The sequence below is a fragment of the Sapajus apella genome, unplaced genomic scaffold, assembly GCF_009761245.1.
Source record: "Sapajus apella isolate SASKATOON/1434 unplaced genomic scaffold, GSC_monkey_1.0 scaffold19, whole genome shotgun sequence".
Lineage (NCBI taxonomy): Eukaryota > Metazoa > Chordata > Mammalia > Primates > Cebidae > Sapajus > Sapajus apella.
The window spans coordinates 7,462,240-7,479,957 of NW_022436959.1; the positions used below are offsets into that span (position 1 = coordinate 7,462,240).

The 17,718-nt window shown below is 41.6% G+C and overlaps 1 protein-coding gene across 2 annotated transcripts in view; it reads left to right on the plus strand.

Moving 5' to 3' along the window:
- SCRN1 (secernin 1) overlaps positions 1 to 17,718 on the plus strand; it is a 67,713-nt gene that overhangs the window by 21,511 nt on the left and 28,484 nt on the right. For both annotated transcript variants that reach the window (XM_032286903.1, XM_032286902.1), the window contains one exon: positions 13,334 to 13,515. In XM_032286903.1, coding sequence (XP_032142794.1) covers positions 13,334 to 13,515 — 182 coding nt within the window. The remainder of the gene's footprint in view (positions 1 to 13,333; positions 13,516 to 17,718) is intronic.

A 17,718-nucleotide genomic window follows, 5' to 3' on the forward strand; every position in this document is an offset into this window, starting at 1 on the left:
AATTAAGTAAACTATTTACATGGTTCTGAAGTCAAATCTACTAAATAAGATTTATTCACAGAAGTCTAACTTCTATCCTTGTCCCCTTTACTCTATGGCCTTTTGCCCTATAGGTAATCATGTTTCAGAAGATCTTGGTGTATCCTTCCATTTGCAAAACTACATACACACACGTAATAAATCACACACACACGTGTGTATTCATCCTAGTCCCTTTCCTCCTTTCTTCAATTAACATCAGCATGCCATATATACTTTTCTCTACCTTGCATTTTTTTTCATTTTTATTATTTTATTTTCTTCAATTGGCTTTCTCAGGTTAAATCTCTACTTTGTATTTTTCAACTCAAAACATATTCTGGAGATCACACCATACAGTACATACAGATCTTAATTCCTCATTTACAGCTGCATGGTATTTCATCCTATGGATGTACCATAGTTTAACCAGCCCCATATTACTGCTGGACATTTGGGTTGTTTTCATTCTATTGCTATTACAAATAGTTCTGAAGTGGATAACAGCCTTACGCATCTGTCATAGTGTCTGGTCTCAGTTTATGTATTTTTATCATGTTAAAAAATTATCCATCAATTCTTATTTGGAGTCTTTTAAAAATACTGTTTTGTCAGTATTTCTTTGGGATAGATGCCTAGAAATGAAGTGCTAGGTCACATGGCAAATAAATATTTAATTTTATTGTCAAATTTCCTTCCATAGGTGGTGTAGCATTTTTCATTCCCATCAACACTGTATGACAATGCCCGTTTCTTCATATTCCCAGAATGTGTTGTCAAACTTTCATGACGGCTATTTTATGTTAATTGTGCATTCTGCTATTTTACTAAATTATTTTATTGGTTGTGTCAGCTTTTGTCATTGATTCTCTTGGGGTTTCCAGGTATATTGTTATATCACCTGCACATAGAGATTGTTTAGTTGTTCTTCTGTCTTTAATTGTTTTCTTGTTTGATTGCTTTGGCTTATATCTCAGGTTCTATGTTAAGTAGTAGTGGAGACAGTGGGTGTCCTTGGCTCAGCACCTGACCTGAGTGGGGCTGCCTCTAGTGCTTCCCTATTAAGTAAGCTGCTGGCTTTGGGACTGAGATTTATATAGTTTTATGTGCCACTGCACCTGGCTTATATTAAAAAGTTTACATAAGCTGGGTGTAATGGCACATGCCTATAGTCCCAGCTACTCTGAAGGCTGAGGTGGGAGGATCACTTGAGCCCAGGAAGTCAAGACTAGCGTGGACAACATGGTGAGACCCTATCTCTTTTAAAAAACAAAGTGTACATGAATTTCTATGTTGAATATTTCTAAAAGCAACAACTCAGGAATCGGAACTAAATTTTATTAAATATCTTTTCAGTAATTATGGAAATAATCACTTATTTTTTCTTTATGTGATAAATTGAACCATTTTTGCATTCAGGGCATAACCTTTTTGGTTATGTTTTATTTATAAGTATATTTATGTGTGTGTGTTTTTGTATGTGTGTGTGTTTCTGTATGTGTGTGTGTGTGTATAGATGATAGTTTGTTAGAGGCTGAAAAATATGGAGAAAATAAATTAGGTCTAGTAAATGAAGAAGCTCTTTTCACTACATAACCTCTATTCTTTGGCGTTCTGTGCTTCACAGAATAAATGGATTTTTCTGATGATTGTGGTTGGTTTTGAATAGGCATTCATCAATTTGTATTTTCTTAAACTCTTCTGTTATATCCAATGTGTATTTTATTTTCTTATCTAAATCTTAAATCACTGGCTCCATTCCAGTTCTTTAAAAGCATTAATCAGCACCACAGAGCAACAGAACTCTATGAGGGGCTGCTTATTTTATATGAATTTAACAAAGGCACTGAAATGAACAGGCAGGTGGCAGGACTTCACATGGGCTGTCTGTGGATGGTCCAGTGGTAGACTGTCTCCCATAGGGCTTTCACCAGACCCACTTTACTCTCTTACTGAGCCATTAACTTAATAAGAGCCCCTAAAACTTTAATGGGATTTTCCTTTTATGCAGGTAAAGAAGAGTGCTAGGTTCACTGGTAAGCATGTTAGGTTTTAAATGGGTATTCATCAATGAGTGAATGTCCATGTTATTTGGGTCCAAACGTTTCTCCCTTTTCCTGGAACAGACTGGACTCTGTGTGGATAAAGTTTGCTGGTTTGAGTTGTCACTGACCTTCCCTGTCTGTCCTTCCTGGACATTTTAATCTTTTTTTTTGTTTTTGTGGGAGACATACAAACTAAAATAATCTTTGATTTTCACGTGGGCAGATTTAAGTTCCCAAAGGTGGCTGCACCAAATCCCATCCTGCATGCCCTTCTTCCAGTGTGAAGGGCACTCCTCCAATGAAGAGGGAAAGGTGAGTCTGTGCCCTTCACTCTCACTGTGAATCTTTGAGGGCTTGTGATTGCTCTGACCAGTGGAGCATGGTAGAAGTGATGCTATGTGACTTCCAGGGCTGGGCCATAAAAGGATACAGCTTCTCTCTCTCTCTCTCTCTCTCATTCCTCTCTCTCTCTCTCTCTCATTCCTCTCTCTCTCTCTCTCTCATATTCCTCTCTTTCTCTCTCTCTCAGACATGTGAGTCAGTGACCTTTCAGATGATTCCAGGCCCCAGACACTGGAGTGGAGACACATTATCCCTGCTATTTGCTGTTCAAATCCATGAGCATTAAAAAAGTTGTTTTATACCACTAAATTTTTTTACACCATAAATTATACCACATAATTTGTTAAGTAGCCATAGTAACTACAAAAATCACACAAAGCCATTTATAAACATGTCTGAAATAAATATTTCAAAAAAGTGTGTTTTCTTTTTAGGAGGATAGGCTAAATAACTCTTTTTTTTTTGAGACGGAGTTTCGCTCTTGTTACCCAGGCTGGAGTGCAGTGGCGTGATCTCGGCTCACCGCAACCTCCACTTCCTGGGTTCAGGCAATTCTCCTGCCTCAGCCTCCTGAGTAGCTGGGATTACAGGCACGCGCCACCATGCCCAGCTAATTTTTTGTATTTTTAGTAGAGACGGGGTTTCACCATGTTGACGAGGATGGTCTCAATCTCTTGACCTCGTGATCCACCCGCCTCGGCCTCCCAAAGTGCTAGGATTACAGGCGTGAGACACTGCGCCCGGTCCGCTAAGTAACTCTCAATTTACTCTCATGGTTACATTATTTTAAGGAGAAAGGTAGATTCCTTTTACTAGTTAACCCATGGCATATGATTGTTCAGATATACTTAGGTTAAATCCTATTCCCTTGCATAAATGAGTACAGTTTGATATATACCACATTTAGCCTCCAAGGCAGCTCAGACCTCTCTTCTGAGTTCCATATCTGTGTTTTGAGCTGCCTCTTTGCATTGCCATTTGCATATTCTACAGGTGAAATAACTCACAGGTAAGAAAGCAAATCATTTCCCCCGGCTTATATATCCCTGTTGTTCTAACAGCATCATTGTCGGCCACATAGTTTATGCTGGAAGCCAGCGGGAAACTCGGACCCTCATGCCCCCTGCCCCCATCCCCACCAGAAAGAGACAGCTGTCGCTGAGTCCCGCTGCCCCTCTCTTGTGTGACCATCTCCTCCTCACTGCCTCTGACTCATTCAGACTGACTCCTTCTCTCTTCTGCTATAATCTTCTTATTGATCCCTGGGTCTCTTTCTCCTGGGATCTTCTCCCTACAGGGTTACCAGAATTTTCTTCCCAGAGCATAGCTCTGTCAAGCCCTTGCTGAAAAGTGTTTGGTTTTGTTTATAGGATGAGAGTCCAGGCTGATTTGTATGCCATTCAGAACTCTTCCCAACTGGTATCCTGCTCACTTTCCCTTTCTTTGATTCTCTTTCATTCTTTTCTATTTTAAATTAATAGACTATTTTTACAGTAGTTTTATGTTTACAGAAAAATGAACAGAAGGCACAGAGAGTTCCCAAACAGCCCCTTAACCTGCCCCCAGCTTCCCCTGCTAGTAAGTCTGGCATTAGTGTGGTACATTTGCTACAATTGATGAGCCAATATTGACACAGTATTTTTTTTTTTTTTTTTTTTTGAGACAGTCTAGCTTTGTTGCCCAGGCTGGAGTGCAGTGGCTGGATCTTGGGTCACTGCAACCTCCACCTCCCGGGTTCAAGCAATTCTCCTGCTTCAGCCTCCTGAGTAGCTGGGATTACAGGTGCCTACCACCACACCCAGCTAATTTTTGTATTTTTAGTAGAGACAGGGTTTCATCATGTTGGCCAGGCTGGTCTTGAACTCATGACCTCAGGTGATCTACCTGCCTTGGCCTCCCAAAGTTGCTGGGATTATGGGTGTGAGCCACTGTACCTGGCCTGATACAGTATTATTAATTAAAGTTCGTAGTTTATACTCTTTGTGTTGTATATCCTGTGGGTTTTGACAAATGTATAATGACAAGCCATTGCAGTATCATAGAGAATACTTTTACTGCCCTCGAGAGTCTGTGCTCTGCCTATTCACCCACCCATCCTAGCCCCTGGGAAATTACTGATCTTATTGTTGTGTCCATAGTTTTGCCTTTCCTCAAATGTCATATAGTTGGAATCATGCAGTGTGTGGCCTTTTCAGATTGGCTTTTTTCACTTAGTAATATGCATTTAAGATTTCTTTCTGTCTTTTCCAAGCTTGATAACACATTTCTTTTTATCACTGAACAATATTCCATTGTCTGGATATACCAGGTTATTTATTCATCCATTGAAGGACAGCTTAGTTGATTCTAAAGTTTGGCAATTGAGAACATGGTTGCTCTAAATATTTGTGTGCAGTTTTTTGTGTAGATATAAGTTTTTAACCAACTCATTTGGTTAAAGACATTTTAAAATGTAATTTTTCATTTTGAATAGGTAATCATATATTTATGTGGTTCAAAGATTGAATGGTATTTAAAAGGTTCACAGTGAGAAGTCGTCCTCCCTTGTTTTCATCCTGTATGACCCTTTTTATTAATTTCATGCATATCTTTCTAGTATTTTATGCAGATACAAAAAGTGAGTATCTGGCCTTATTTTCTATTTCTATGTGAATGCAGCACATTATATACACTACTATTAAACTTGATTTTTGATATATAACTTTGAACTTAAAAGATCTGCAATTTGCTATTTTGACTTAATAATATTTTCTAAAGATTTTTCTATATCTAGCGATTGTCCTTATTTTTTTTTTTACAGCTACATAGTAATCCATTGTGGAGATATACTATAGTTTATTTAATTAGTGCTCTATTGGTGGACACTTGGACTATTTCCAGTATTTTACTAATCCAGAAAGTGCAGCTGTGAAGAACCTTGCACATAAGTCATTTTGTGCATGTGTAGATATAGCCATTGCATGTACTTCAAATGTGGCATCATCGGGTCACAGGGTAAAGCTTTTATGATAATTAACCTCCATAAGTGTTACACAACTTCCTGCTTACTTTTCTATTCTCACTCTTAGCTGTGCCCTCTCAGCTTGTACTGTAGGCCCCAGCTACACTGAACTGCTTGCCGTTTCTTGAGTAAATAACACACTAGCATATTTCTGTGCTTTTGCTCTTTCTGTCCTTTGCTAAGAAGATCCTTCTTCTCCCCTCCTCTCATCTACTTGGTAGATTCCTGTTCATTCTTCCAGGCCTCAACACCAATATCCCCTCTTCCCTCTAGCCTGACACTCCTCTATTCATGTCAATTGAAATTTAAAACCACCTCAAACTAACAGATGAGTTCTGGCCCAGGTGAGAAGGGTTCTAGGTTCCTGTTTTTCCTTTCCCTTTATAGTGTCTTGGGTCTTACAGTCTCTCGAAACTCAGTTTCCTTATTTGCCATATAGAGATCATAATACCCCCTCTGCCTGCATTACAGGCTTTAGTGAGACACATCTGAGCTGATGCATGAACGCACTTTGTAAAGCTTTAAGGAGAACATTGTGAACAGGGATTTTTTTTTTTTTTTTTTTTTAAGAATTGACTAGTTGAGAATTGCTGTGACTCCAGGTATCAGTTTCAAAACTATCTTTGGCATATCACATACTACTGAATCTGCTTTTCAAACATACTCTTACCCCTTGAGTTCCCTTACAGTTACATCTATGCCCATCTCCTATACTTGTCCCAAGTACAGAATGATGGGTTCTTTCCATATTTAGGTCTAGGAGCCACAATTACTATCATGTAACTTTTATACAGACAACGATTAAAATACAGACTTTTTAAACTTTGAAGAGTAAGAACTTAAAAACCCATCTATTCCTCAGCCATTTCATGACACTTTATTTTATTTTATTTTATTTCTGAGACAGAGTCTCACTCTGTCATCCAGGCTGGAGTGCAGTGGCACAATCTCGGCTCACTGCAACCTCTGCCTCTTGGGTTCAAGTGATTCTCCTGCCTCAGCCTCCCAAGTAGCTGGGATTACAGGCACATGCCACCACAGCTGGCTAATATCTGTATTTTTGGTAGAGACAAGGTTTTATCATGTTGGCCAGGCTGGTCTCAAACTTCTGAGCTCAAGTGATCTGCCTCTGCCTCTCGGGTTCAAGCAATTCTTCTGCCTCAGCCTCCCAAGTAGCTAGGATTACAGGCATGCGCCACCATGGCCGGCTAATTTTTGTATTTTTATTAGAGACAGGGTTTCATCATGTTGGCCAAGATGGTCTGGAACTTGAGGTCAAGTGATCTACCCACCTTGGCCCCCACGCAGAGTGTTGGAATTACAGGCGTGAGCCATCACGCCCAGCCCATTTCGTAACATTTTAAACATGTGTCCTGAGATTTCCCTAGAAACCTCATACTTGAGTGTTGAGGTCCCAGGAGATCATTTTTTGAGAATATAACTATCTACTGTGTTACATAATTTATTATATAATAATTATTTAATCATATAAATATTTAATAATTATACAATCTAATAACGTATACATACTAATTATATTATTTAATAATTATATAATTTAATTACATAAAATAATTATATTTAATCATATAATTTATATATAAATAGATATTTAATAATTATATGAAATATTCATATTATTGAAAAATTACATAAAAATAATTGTATAATAGATGGTTATATTCTCAGAAAATAATTTCCTGGAACCTCAACCCTGAAGTATGAGGTTTCTAGGGCAACTTCTGGATACATGCAAAAACCGTTTAAAAAGTCCTCCGAACTACTTATTCATCCAACTCATCCACCCTGCCAATGGATCCGTCTTTCCAGGCAGTCCTCCCGTCAGCTTGTCCACTTAGCCACCCTCCATCCGCCTGTCAGTCAGTCCCATCCAGCCATCACCTCCATGTCAAGTTCACTATGCTTAAGACTAGAAGAGTAAGAAATAAGATCCTCTGGCACAGAGTTCCTCAATTTCCAAAATTACACTGGATATTTTTATTCAGCTGCAATTTGCAGATTGGAACATCCTAATTTAATATTCTTTAGTCTTCCCCTTGTGGAGTCTGGGCTTTTAACAACTTCTCTTTTGGCTGCAGAGTAGGATGGATACATAGGTATCAATATTTGAAAGCCCCTCTGTTCTCTCTGAGGATGCATCAGAGAACTCATCTCAACTTTACCCCAAGTCCTGCCCTCCCTCTAAGTAGATGTGTTGAGGAAGCAGAGGAATAACTTCCTGGATTATGGTGTGTGGATGTGTGTGTGTTGGGGGAGGGGGCATGCGTGCATGTATGCCCATGGATGGCATTCAACATTCTTACATGGTTGAACCTTCTATTTAGGAAAAAAATGGATCTAACATGAGACTGCTTTTCCAGAAAAACAATGGATTTTGGCCAAGGTTTAAATTATTTATAGTAGGTGTCCAAGAGGCTAATGATGCCAGAATTTATGGAGACAGAATTCTTGATAACAAAGTTAGATTTGACACATAATACTTTTTGAAAGAGTCTGTCTTTGGTAATATTGCCTCAATTATTTCCTTTTTTAAAGTCTTCGTTTTCTTGGTTTTTTTTTTTTTTTTTTTTTTTTAGATTCTTTTTTTTTTTTTTTTTTTTTTTTTTTTTGAATTAGCTTAAATTTATATCTGTTTCCCTCTACATGAAATGCTGTATGGATTCAATGTCATCAGTGAGTTTATATAACTTACATGATTTTGGGAAGGCTTTTAGTAGGTCATTTTTCCTTTCTTTCTCATTGAAAATATTTACAAGAAGAATAGAAAATTGCCAGTTAATGATGGCTAGTAGCATTGTTAGTAAAATTGTCCATTTGTGGTATGTGGGGTGCGTGTGTGTATATTGTGGCAGGGGAGCTGAATTTTAATTCTGAAAGTTATTTCTTATAATTGGAAAGCACAAGTCATTCTGGAATCAGAGAGAGCTGAGCAAAGCTCCACAACCACTGGACAGATTTGCACTATTCTTTCTTTCCTCCCTTCCTCCCTCCCTTCCCTCTTCCCTTTCTTTCTTTCTTTTTTTATTCTTCTCATCAGCTCCAGAATCAGGAGTCCCTAGTCTTGTATGAGGTCAGAAGTATCTCCCTCACTTCCATGAGAACGTGGCTTAGCAGAGGGCTTCCTTTCATGATGTCCCCTTTCCCAAATGCATTTCTGATCTCAGACCTTTGCATTGTCCCTCCTCAAAGATCTTATGCTTCGGTGAAATAAAAACAGTTCTTCTAAAGTGTGGTTGAGGATGTTGCCCTCTGATCTCAGCAACTTCTTTTGTCTTTATTTAAACTTACATGAACCTTAAGAATACATTTCCTAAAACCAGTCAAATAGCAGGCAAGATACTGGGGTAAAAAATAAAAACAAACAAGCAGGGCATGGTGGCACATACCTCTAGTCCCAGCTGCTCAGGAAGCTAAGAGGGGAGGATCACTTGAGCCCAGGCGTTGGGAGGACAGCCTGGACAACATAGTAAGACACTATCTCTAAAATAAAAATACACACACGCACACACACACACTCACATATGTAATCAAAAATAAATAAAAAACCCTCAGCGATAATTATCAATGCTTCTTTAGAGCTACAAATTTTTAAATGCTAAAAATATCTCTCTAAAGCATCCCATTTGCTTTGCCGTCTTCCCTCACCCTAAGAAGTTTGGCTGACTCATCAGCTCATCTCACAATGGTTTTCACTGGTGGTGCCAGGGTTGTGTTCACCATCTGAGTACAGTACGAAAGGCACAATGGTTGTGTTTCATTAATTGAAACATCTATTGTGTGAGTGTCTCTGTTTCCCCTTTCACTGGGTGGTATCCAGAAATAGTGTTTGCTGGAATGTGGATGGGGTGAGTGATGGCATGAAGCTGATCTTGCTTTTCATTTTTGACATAATCACACAAAGTAGTGAAGGGCTTGCTCTGCAGAATTGTTTTTGTCTTTAGCTCTAGGGTCTTTTGGAGGCTCATGTTTTCTATCCTCCAACCTGGCAGGTGGACCCTGAGAGAGTGGCAAGCTCAGGACAGGCGGATCCTTGGAAACCCCCTGATTAGCACTGTGCAGTGCTGACATTTAGAAGTGTGCTTCACCACATTCCCGCTCTGGGCAGTCTTATATTGTTATGTGACTTGGGCACCCAGAAGTCACACTAGCTGACAGATTTGTTTCATGAAAGGCTGAATGGAAGTGGCTGTGGGGCAGAAAGACCAACTGCTCATCTCTTTCCACAGTTCACTTTAATAACCAAAGCTGAGACCAGAACCGTCTCTGTAAAGATCCATCTTTTAAGTGGTGAACACTTTCCTTTTTTCTTTTTCTTTTCTAATAGAAATTAGGCTAGGAATTTTTACTTGGGGAACTAAATTGTTTTTGCCACACTGAAAGAAGATGTCAGGTGCTTTTTGGATATTTATACCTGGAGAAACCTCTTCTGCTTCCTCAAATCCCACTCTCTGGCTCACTAATAATGTGGCAGTTGCACAGGTCGGTGGATTTTATTTTAAAAATGACTTTGGAGTTCATGTTCCAGATGGCTGACTTTACCAAGTTTAGCTAATTAAAGTCTGTGTAGATGTTCTGGATTTTGTGAGATTTGCTCCCAAAGTGGGATTTTAAGTAGCCATTCTATCTATATGAGACAAATGTGTTCACCCCTCCCCCACCCCACCTGGTTGTGATTAGCCAGATTTAAAACACAATAAGGCGGGTGTGAATAGCTGTCATTGAAGGACCCTTGTGAGGCCCGAGCTCTGTGGCCCATGACAAAGATGCAGCAAGGGGTATGTGTTCCAGGCTAGGGGTCTGTGAAGGGATCTGGCTGCCTGGCTTTCGGTCTGGTGCTTAGGAGGGCTGATTGGGCCCATCTGGCTACTTGGGGATCCCCTTCCTTCCTCATCATTCCAAGTTTGGACTGAAAAGTGTCAAGTTGGCTGCATATATTTTGAACTCCTACGAAGACCATCTGGTCTTTTTGATTCAATTGTCAACATTTTTTTAAAAATCAGACAGTCTGTGTTAAGCCCTTGCAGTTCTGTGCCTCAGTGACATCACAGCAGCTCTCCCACATGGCACAGCAGGGACCTCTCTGGGCCATGGAGACCCTTGACATGCCCCTTCCTCTCTTAAGCTCTTAGCTCTATCTGGAGTACCTGGATGTCTGGCCTGTTTTTCTAGTTCAACACAGATTTCTCCCACTTGATAAAGCCTCTAGAGGGCCATGCAAATGTGTTTCCTCATTTCTTTGCACCTTTACCTTTTATGTTCCCTTAGACCTTCGTAATTCTTCATCCATCCATTCAGTCACCCATCCAAAAAAACAGGCTTATTGATGCCTGATACATACCAGACTTGGGGTGTGTCAGTGAACTAAACAACAAAGGCCATCCCCTTCCCTCTTGGAGCTTACACTGTAGCTGGGGGAAATAGTATACATAAACAGTACATGTAATAAGTCCGTCAGTTTTGTAGTATTTCACAGGGGGATAAATGAAGAGGAATGGGTAAGAGGAAAAGCAGAGCAGGATCAGGTTGATCAGAAGGGAAAAACAGGCGACAGCAGCAAGATGCTACAGGAATGAAGTAGGCAGGTGTTGGAGGCACTGAGGCTGGCCGGGGGGCTCATAGGAATTTTGTGCACGCCTTCCCCTTTCTCCCCAACCAAAAGGACAGGGCCTGGGCCTTCTCACTGATTTTCTGCTTTCAGCATTTAGCACAAAATGCTTTGTGTATAGTTGGTGCTCTGTAAATACCTGGGGAAATGGAAATGAATGTGTAAAAATGAATTTGAGGACAAATAGACCATTTCCTAATTTTTACTTTTTTCCTTCCCTTTTTAAAACCTGTATAATAAATCTGTGCTTAAGAAGCTGAGATTCTTTTCTATTTACTCATCGTTTTCAAGACAAAAGTTGTCACTGGCGCTTGCTCAGTGGGGATGGAGCTTTGGAAAGTGTTGGTCAATTCCTAGAATACTTTTTGACATAGAGTACAATGTTAAGATGTAAACTTCACTTCATTTCAGAAGAGCACAGAGGAGCAGAGTTTGATTTGGCCAGCTTTTTGCTCTATAAGAATCATTTTTTAAAAAAAATAAATAACTTTTGGGAACTGCACAGGGAAAAAAATCTCGAGTGTATTTTATTGTCAATTTGCCATGAAAAATTCAACAGTCTCTTGAAAACCTCTGGATATAATTAATTTTTAAGTCTGCAAATATTTATCAAGTAAAATGACATTGTCCCGGTGCAGACCAACAGCTAACATGAATTGTGCAGACCAAAAGTCACCTGACCAATGACTGTGCATACCACTCGGGTTTCAGCTCTTCCCTGAGGTTTAGCGATTATAGGAAATCAATACAGAATAACTTCGTGGGCTGCATTCAGTCAATATAGCTGGGTCTTGAGTTAAAAAAAGAAAGATCCAAGGCTGCTGTTGCTTTCAGCTGCCCAATTTAAAATGTAAATGACTCCTGCAGCTGATAGAATTCTCCCTTGAGAGCTCCAGAGCACTGTGTAACTTAGAGCCTTGAATTCAATACAGCGTCCACCACACAAAGAGCGTGAAGAGTGTGTCATAGGCTCATAGAATGTCAGAGTCCGGGGGCTCCCGTGGGGAAGCTGGTTGCAGGTTCTCCTGCTGTGGGTCACAACGTGGGGAGGGGAAAAGGAAGCACAAGAGGGTGAGGCTCCCAGGGTTACCTCCACCCTGGTCTCCGGCCTCTTTCTCCCTTCACCTGGACATACTTTGACCGATTTTATTGTGCTTATGATTCTGTGTACCAGTTTGCATGAAGAAAGTGTTCTGAGGTCAAAAATACTTGGAAGAAATAGTTTGACTCAAATTAGCTCCCTCATTTACCAGGTAAAGCCACTGCAGCCTGGAGAAGGTAAGATACACAACTAAGTTGTGTGTTCTGCAGTTCTGACAGCAGCTGGAGATGCACCTCCGTGGGACTGTTTCCTTCTGTGTCTACCTCATTGTCTTAGTGTGAGGATCAAATGGGATAGACAGGAAAGTCACAGTGCACAGTATACATTGTAATGCAATAGTTAAATGCAAATGTTATGATCATTTTCTGTTTTCCACCACTAGAGCAATCATGTAGATTGTCAAACTGTGTTCCAGGAAACCGCAAAGGTCCTTGCAGGAGGAATCAGGGACCTGTCTTCTTTAGACAAAGCATCTTCCTTTTTATCTGCTTTCTATCTTAGGCTTCTAGATAAAGTTTCTGTTGAAGGTAGGGCTCGTAAATAGCTCTGTTCAATACTGGTGAATGCTGGCAGCCGCCTGTGCCTGTTGAAATGGGCAGGCTTAGGATGTTCAGGACGATGACTGGCTGAATACCTCGTTCAAGATGATTGCCCTATTATGTAAGCACCAGAAATAGATTGGCATGAGCCACACAGACTGAAACTCACCATGGAGACTTTTGAGCTGCATTGAGAAGACTTAAAAATCAGGATATCCTAGGCTGGGCGTGGTGGCTCATACCTGTAATCCCAGCACTTTGGGAGGCCGAGGTGGGCAGATCACGAGGTCAGGAGTTCCAGACCATCCTGACCAATATGGTGAGACCCCATCTCTACTAAAAATATGAAAATTAGCTGGGCGTAGTGATGCACACCTGTAATCACCTATAATCCCAGTTACTCAGGAGGCTGAGGCAGAAGAATCGCTTGAACTCGGGAGGTGGAGGTTGCAGTGAGCCAAGATCACGCTACTGCACTCCAGCCTGGTGACAGAGCCAGACTCTGTCTCAAGAAAAAGAAAAAAAATCAGGGTATCCCCAAGGCCTTTTCTTTTTTGGCTCTGTTTGTAACTGGTACGATGGTTTGGTATAAGTACCCAGGTGGAAACCAGGTGGTACCTGACAGGTGATGGCGTTTTCCTTCCTGTCTTTGTTTTTCAGTGCACTTACATTTCAATCGACCAAGTTCCGAGGACCCATGCCATAATGATAAGCAGACCCGCCTGGCTCTGGGGGGCAGAAATGGGAGCCAATGAACATGGAGTGTGCATAGCCAATGAAGCTATCAGCACCAGAGAGCCAGCTGCTGAGACAGAAGCCTTGCTGGGGATGGATCTGGTCAGGTACTGCACAGTGATTCTTTGAAACAACTTCCCAGAGAAGGTTGGAAATGGGGACAGGATTTATTTCTCTGTATTTTTTTTTAAACATAATCCTTCTAAAGATGATGTGTGCCTTTTGATAGATATTTTAAGTTGATGGAATAAAGAGTGGATTACAATGGAATATTATTTAGCAATAAAAAAGAATCAAGTGAGTGGGCATGGTGGCTCATGCCTGTGATCTCAGTACTTTGGGAGGTGGAGGTGGGTGGATCACCTGAAGTCAGGAGTTCAACACCAGCCTGACCAACATGGTGAAACCCCATCTCTACTAGAAATACAAAAATTAACCAGGCATGGTGGTGGGTGCCTGTAATCCCAGCTACTTGGGAGGCTGAGGGAGGAGAATTGCTGGAACCCAGGAGGCAGAGGTTGCAGTGAGCTGAGATCACGCTACTGCACTCCAGCCTGGGCGACAACAGCAAGACTCTAAAAAAAAAAAAAGAGTCAAGTAAAGATACATACTAAAACATGATGATCTTGAAAACATTATACTAAGTGAGAGAAGCCAGACACAAAAGGTCACATATTGTATGATTCTCTTTGTATGAAATATACAGAACAGGCAAATCCATAGAGACAGGAAGTTAGATTAGTTGTTGCCTGGGGTTTCGGTGTGGGTGAGGGAATGGGGAGTGATTCCTAGTGGGTATGAGCTTTCTTTTTGGAGTGTTGAAAATGTTCTGAACCTTAGATTGTGAGTAAACTAAAAACCACTGAACTGTATAGTTTAAATGGGTAGATTTTATAGTATTTGAAATATGTAATTTATATATATATATATATATATATATATGAAAAATATAAAAAATCATAGACTGGAAAAGAAAAATAGAACAAAGATCACTTCCCTCCTTTCCTCTCTGCATCTCAGTTGTTTTTTTCTTCCTTTTCCTGCTCTCCCAGCCACTATGCAGCAGAAGGAACCTACTGTGTGAGCTGGATAGGGCAGGGATCTTTGTCTATACACGCCTGTGTCATAAGCACCAGGAACTGTGTGCCTGGCCTGTAATGGGTGATCAGTAACTGAATTTTGAATGAGTGACTAAAGTAGAAGGTAGGCTGGAACAAAACAACATTCTGCAATGCCTTCCTTTCTCCCTGAAATAGTGAAATGAAATAGAATCATGACATAGTTGGAAGAAGATTGGGCTGGGAGCTGGAGATCTTGGCTTTCAGTGTAGATGTACCAAGTTACATCACCTCTCTGGGCCACAGTTTCCTCATTTTTTCAATATGAGGTCTAGATTGGATGACTTCTGAAGAACTCCCAAAGCTAACATCCTAGAAAAAGGAATGGGAGTTTGACTTTGGTTTTATAGGGGGAAATGGCACATGTAGACAGCGGTCTCTGCAACTCACTCCTCTGCCACCTGATGGAGAGGTCTGGGCGGGACACCCTTTTGGTAGCACAGTACCTTCCTGCCTTTCTTACCCTTCTTTGCTGTTCCCCCTTCTTACACACTCAGCAGGAGCAGCTTCCCTGAGCTGGGGAAAAGGCAGAAAAACTCAGTTTTTCTTACAGCCAGTTATTTACAGCCAGTTTTCTCTTGATTAGCAAAATGAAATGTATAGAATAACAAGTTTTGAGCTTATGTTTTGACAGCTCTTCAGTATTTTTTACTGTATTTACAATATGGGACTAATAGAACAGGCAAAATTACCATTTTAACAGTTGATTTCTAAGGGACAGTGAAAGGAGATTTTTTTGTCTTTCTTCTGAGCCCCTGATATATCTTTTTAAGATTATCAACCAATAAAACAACAAAAGTTTACTGAATATCTACTTTGTGCTAGACTCTGTGGGCACATGAAGCAGCTCAAAGCTTCAAAGGGATTTTAGTCTGGTTGCAGGAAGAAGAAAACTGTGCAATGGAAATTTTAAGAACAATATAAGAAATTAGTAGAAGAGAGGTAACTCAAAGTGATGTGAGATTTGATGCCACGTGAATGACACAGAATTCCGGGTTGTGGCCTTCCGCAAACACTGCTGGATGTTCACAGATTATCACAGACCAGACATATTTGGGAATGCTTTGAGGAGGAGATGCATTTGACCTGAAGCTACAAGTCTGAGGGAGGTAGACAGAGAAGATTTATTTGTCACAGACTTGGCATTTTGATAATTAGCAAGGGCAGGAGTAGATGACAAGGTAAGAGTTTAACCTTAGCCATATAGCTTTAACTACTCTTGGGCTAGCCATGTCTGGCTATTGCAGTAAAAAGGGTGTGAAGAGGACCCTGTCACTGGTAGGTTCTCCAGGGTGGGGATGGAGGTGCAGGTATCTGCACCTTAAGTACATCTTTGAGTTCAGGGTCTGGTTTTATCTTTAAAGCAGCTATGATCAGTTCAGCTAAGCATAGCCAGATTTTGAAGGGTCATTTTATACCAACCACATCCTAAAAGTAACGCATGCTCATTACCCAGTAGTGTAGTGGCATGATCTCGGCTCACTGCAACCTCCTTCTCCCAGGTTCAAGCAATTCTCCTGCCTCAGCCTCTTGAGTAGATGGGATTTCAGGTGTATGCAAACACACCCAGCTAATTTTTGTATTTTTAGTAGGAACAGCGTTTCACCATGTTGGCCAGGCTGGTCTCAAACTTCTGACCTCAAGTGATCCGCCTGCCTGGGCCTCCCAAAGTGCTGGGATTACAGGCGTGAGCCACCATATCCAGCCCCAGAGTTCCTTTTTAATGATTTAATTCCTGTATTAATTTTTAAGACACTCCAGATGATATTGATACTGCTGATCCAAAAACCACAGTTTGAGTGGCAAGTTCTAGAGTGGTGGTTCTCAAAGTGTGGCTGGTGAACAAGCATTGCCTGGGAACTTGTTAGGAATGTAAATTCTCCTCCCCACGTCACACCCAGGGGCCAGCAACCTGTTTTAACGAGTTCTCCAGGTGGTGTTGATGCACGGTTACAGTGAGAACCACTGCTCCAGAGGAAACTTTCTATCAGTTGGTTGCATTCCTTCAATGTGGGACTTAATTCAGAGAGGTATAAGGCAATGACAGTAGCAATGTAATAGTCATTGATTTTAAGATAAAGGTATAATTTGTGTATGTGTCCTAGAGGCTGTGGGCTGCTAGCACCTTTGCCTGAGTTTTGGTCAGGCAGCTGGGCTTGTTCCACCACTTGGCCCTGCAGGCTGTACTCAGCTCATGCTACCGGCCTGGATCCCATGCCTGCCAAGGGCAAGCCAGGCGCAGAGGGGCAAAGGGTGTGTGAGCAAGCATGGGGTCCAGCCACTGTACATAGCCAGGGGTGCCAGCTGTGGCGGGATGGGCAGCTCCAGGTGCCGGCACAGGTACTAGCTTTGTTCGAGGCTGTAGCTGGACCAGACATACTGCAAATGGCTTCCACTGCAGTCACCAAGGAACATGGTGATGCTCGGAAGCTTGGAAATGCCAGGAACTGCATTTGGGCTCCTGAGAGAGCAAGAATGCCCAGGTCCAGAGCCATGGCTTGGCAGCTGTAGCTGCACCTGGGAGCACAGGGCTCCTACCCTGCCAACTCGGTATGGGCAGGGCTCCCACCAGCCTCACAGAGCACGCAGCCCAGGCCCTGCCTCCCCGTTGGAGCTGGCATCTTCACAGTGGCTCCTCCAGACGGACTACCGCTGCCATCGCCAGCACTTTAGGAGGATCACTTGAGCCCAGGAATTCAAGACCAGCCTGGGCAACATGTCAAAAGCCTGTTTCTACAAAACAAATGCAAAATGTAGCTGGGTGCATTGGTGCATGCCTGTAGTCCCAACTACTTGAGAGGCTGAGGCAGGAGGATTGGTTGAGTAAAAGAGGTTGGGGCTGCAGTGAACCATGATTGCACTATTGCACTCCAGCCTAGGTAACAGATCAAGACCCTGTCTGAAAGAAGGAAAAAAAGGGCCTGGCATGGTGGCTTATGCCCTGTAATCCCAGCACTCTGGGAGGCCAAGCCAGCAGGATTGCTTGAGCCCAGGAGTTCAAGACCAGCCTGGGCAACATGGTAAAACCCTGTATCTACAAAATATACAAAATTAACCAGATATGGTGGCCCATGCCTGTGGTCCCAGCTACATTGGAGGCTGAGGTGGGAAAATTGCTTGAACCCAGGTGGTGGAGGTTGCAGTGAGCCGAGATCATGCCACTGCACTCCAGCCTGGGTAACAGAACAAGAC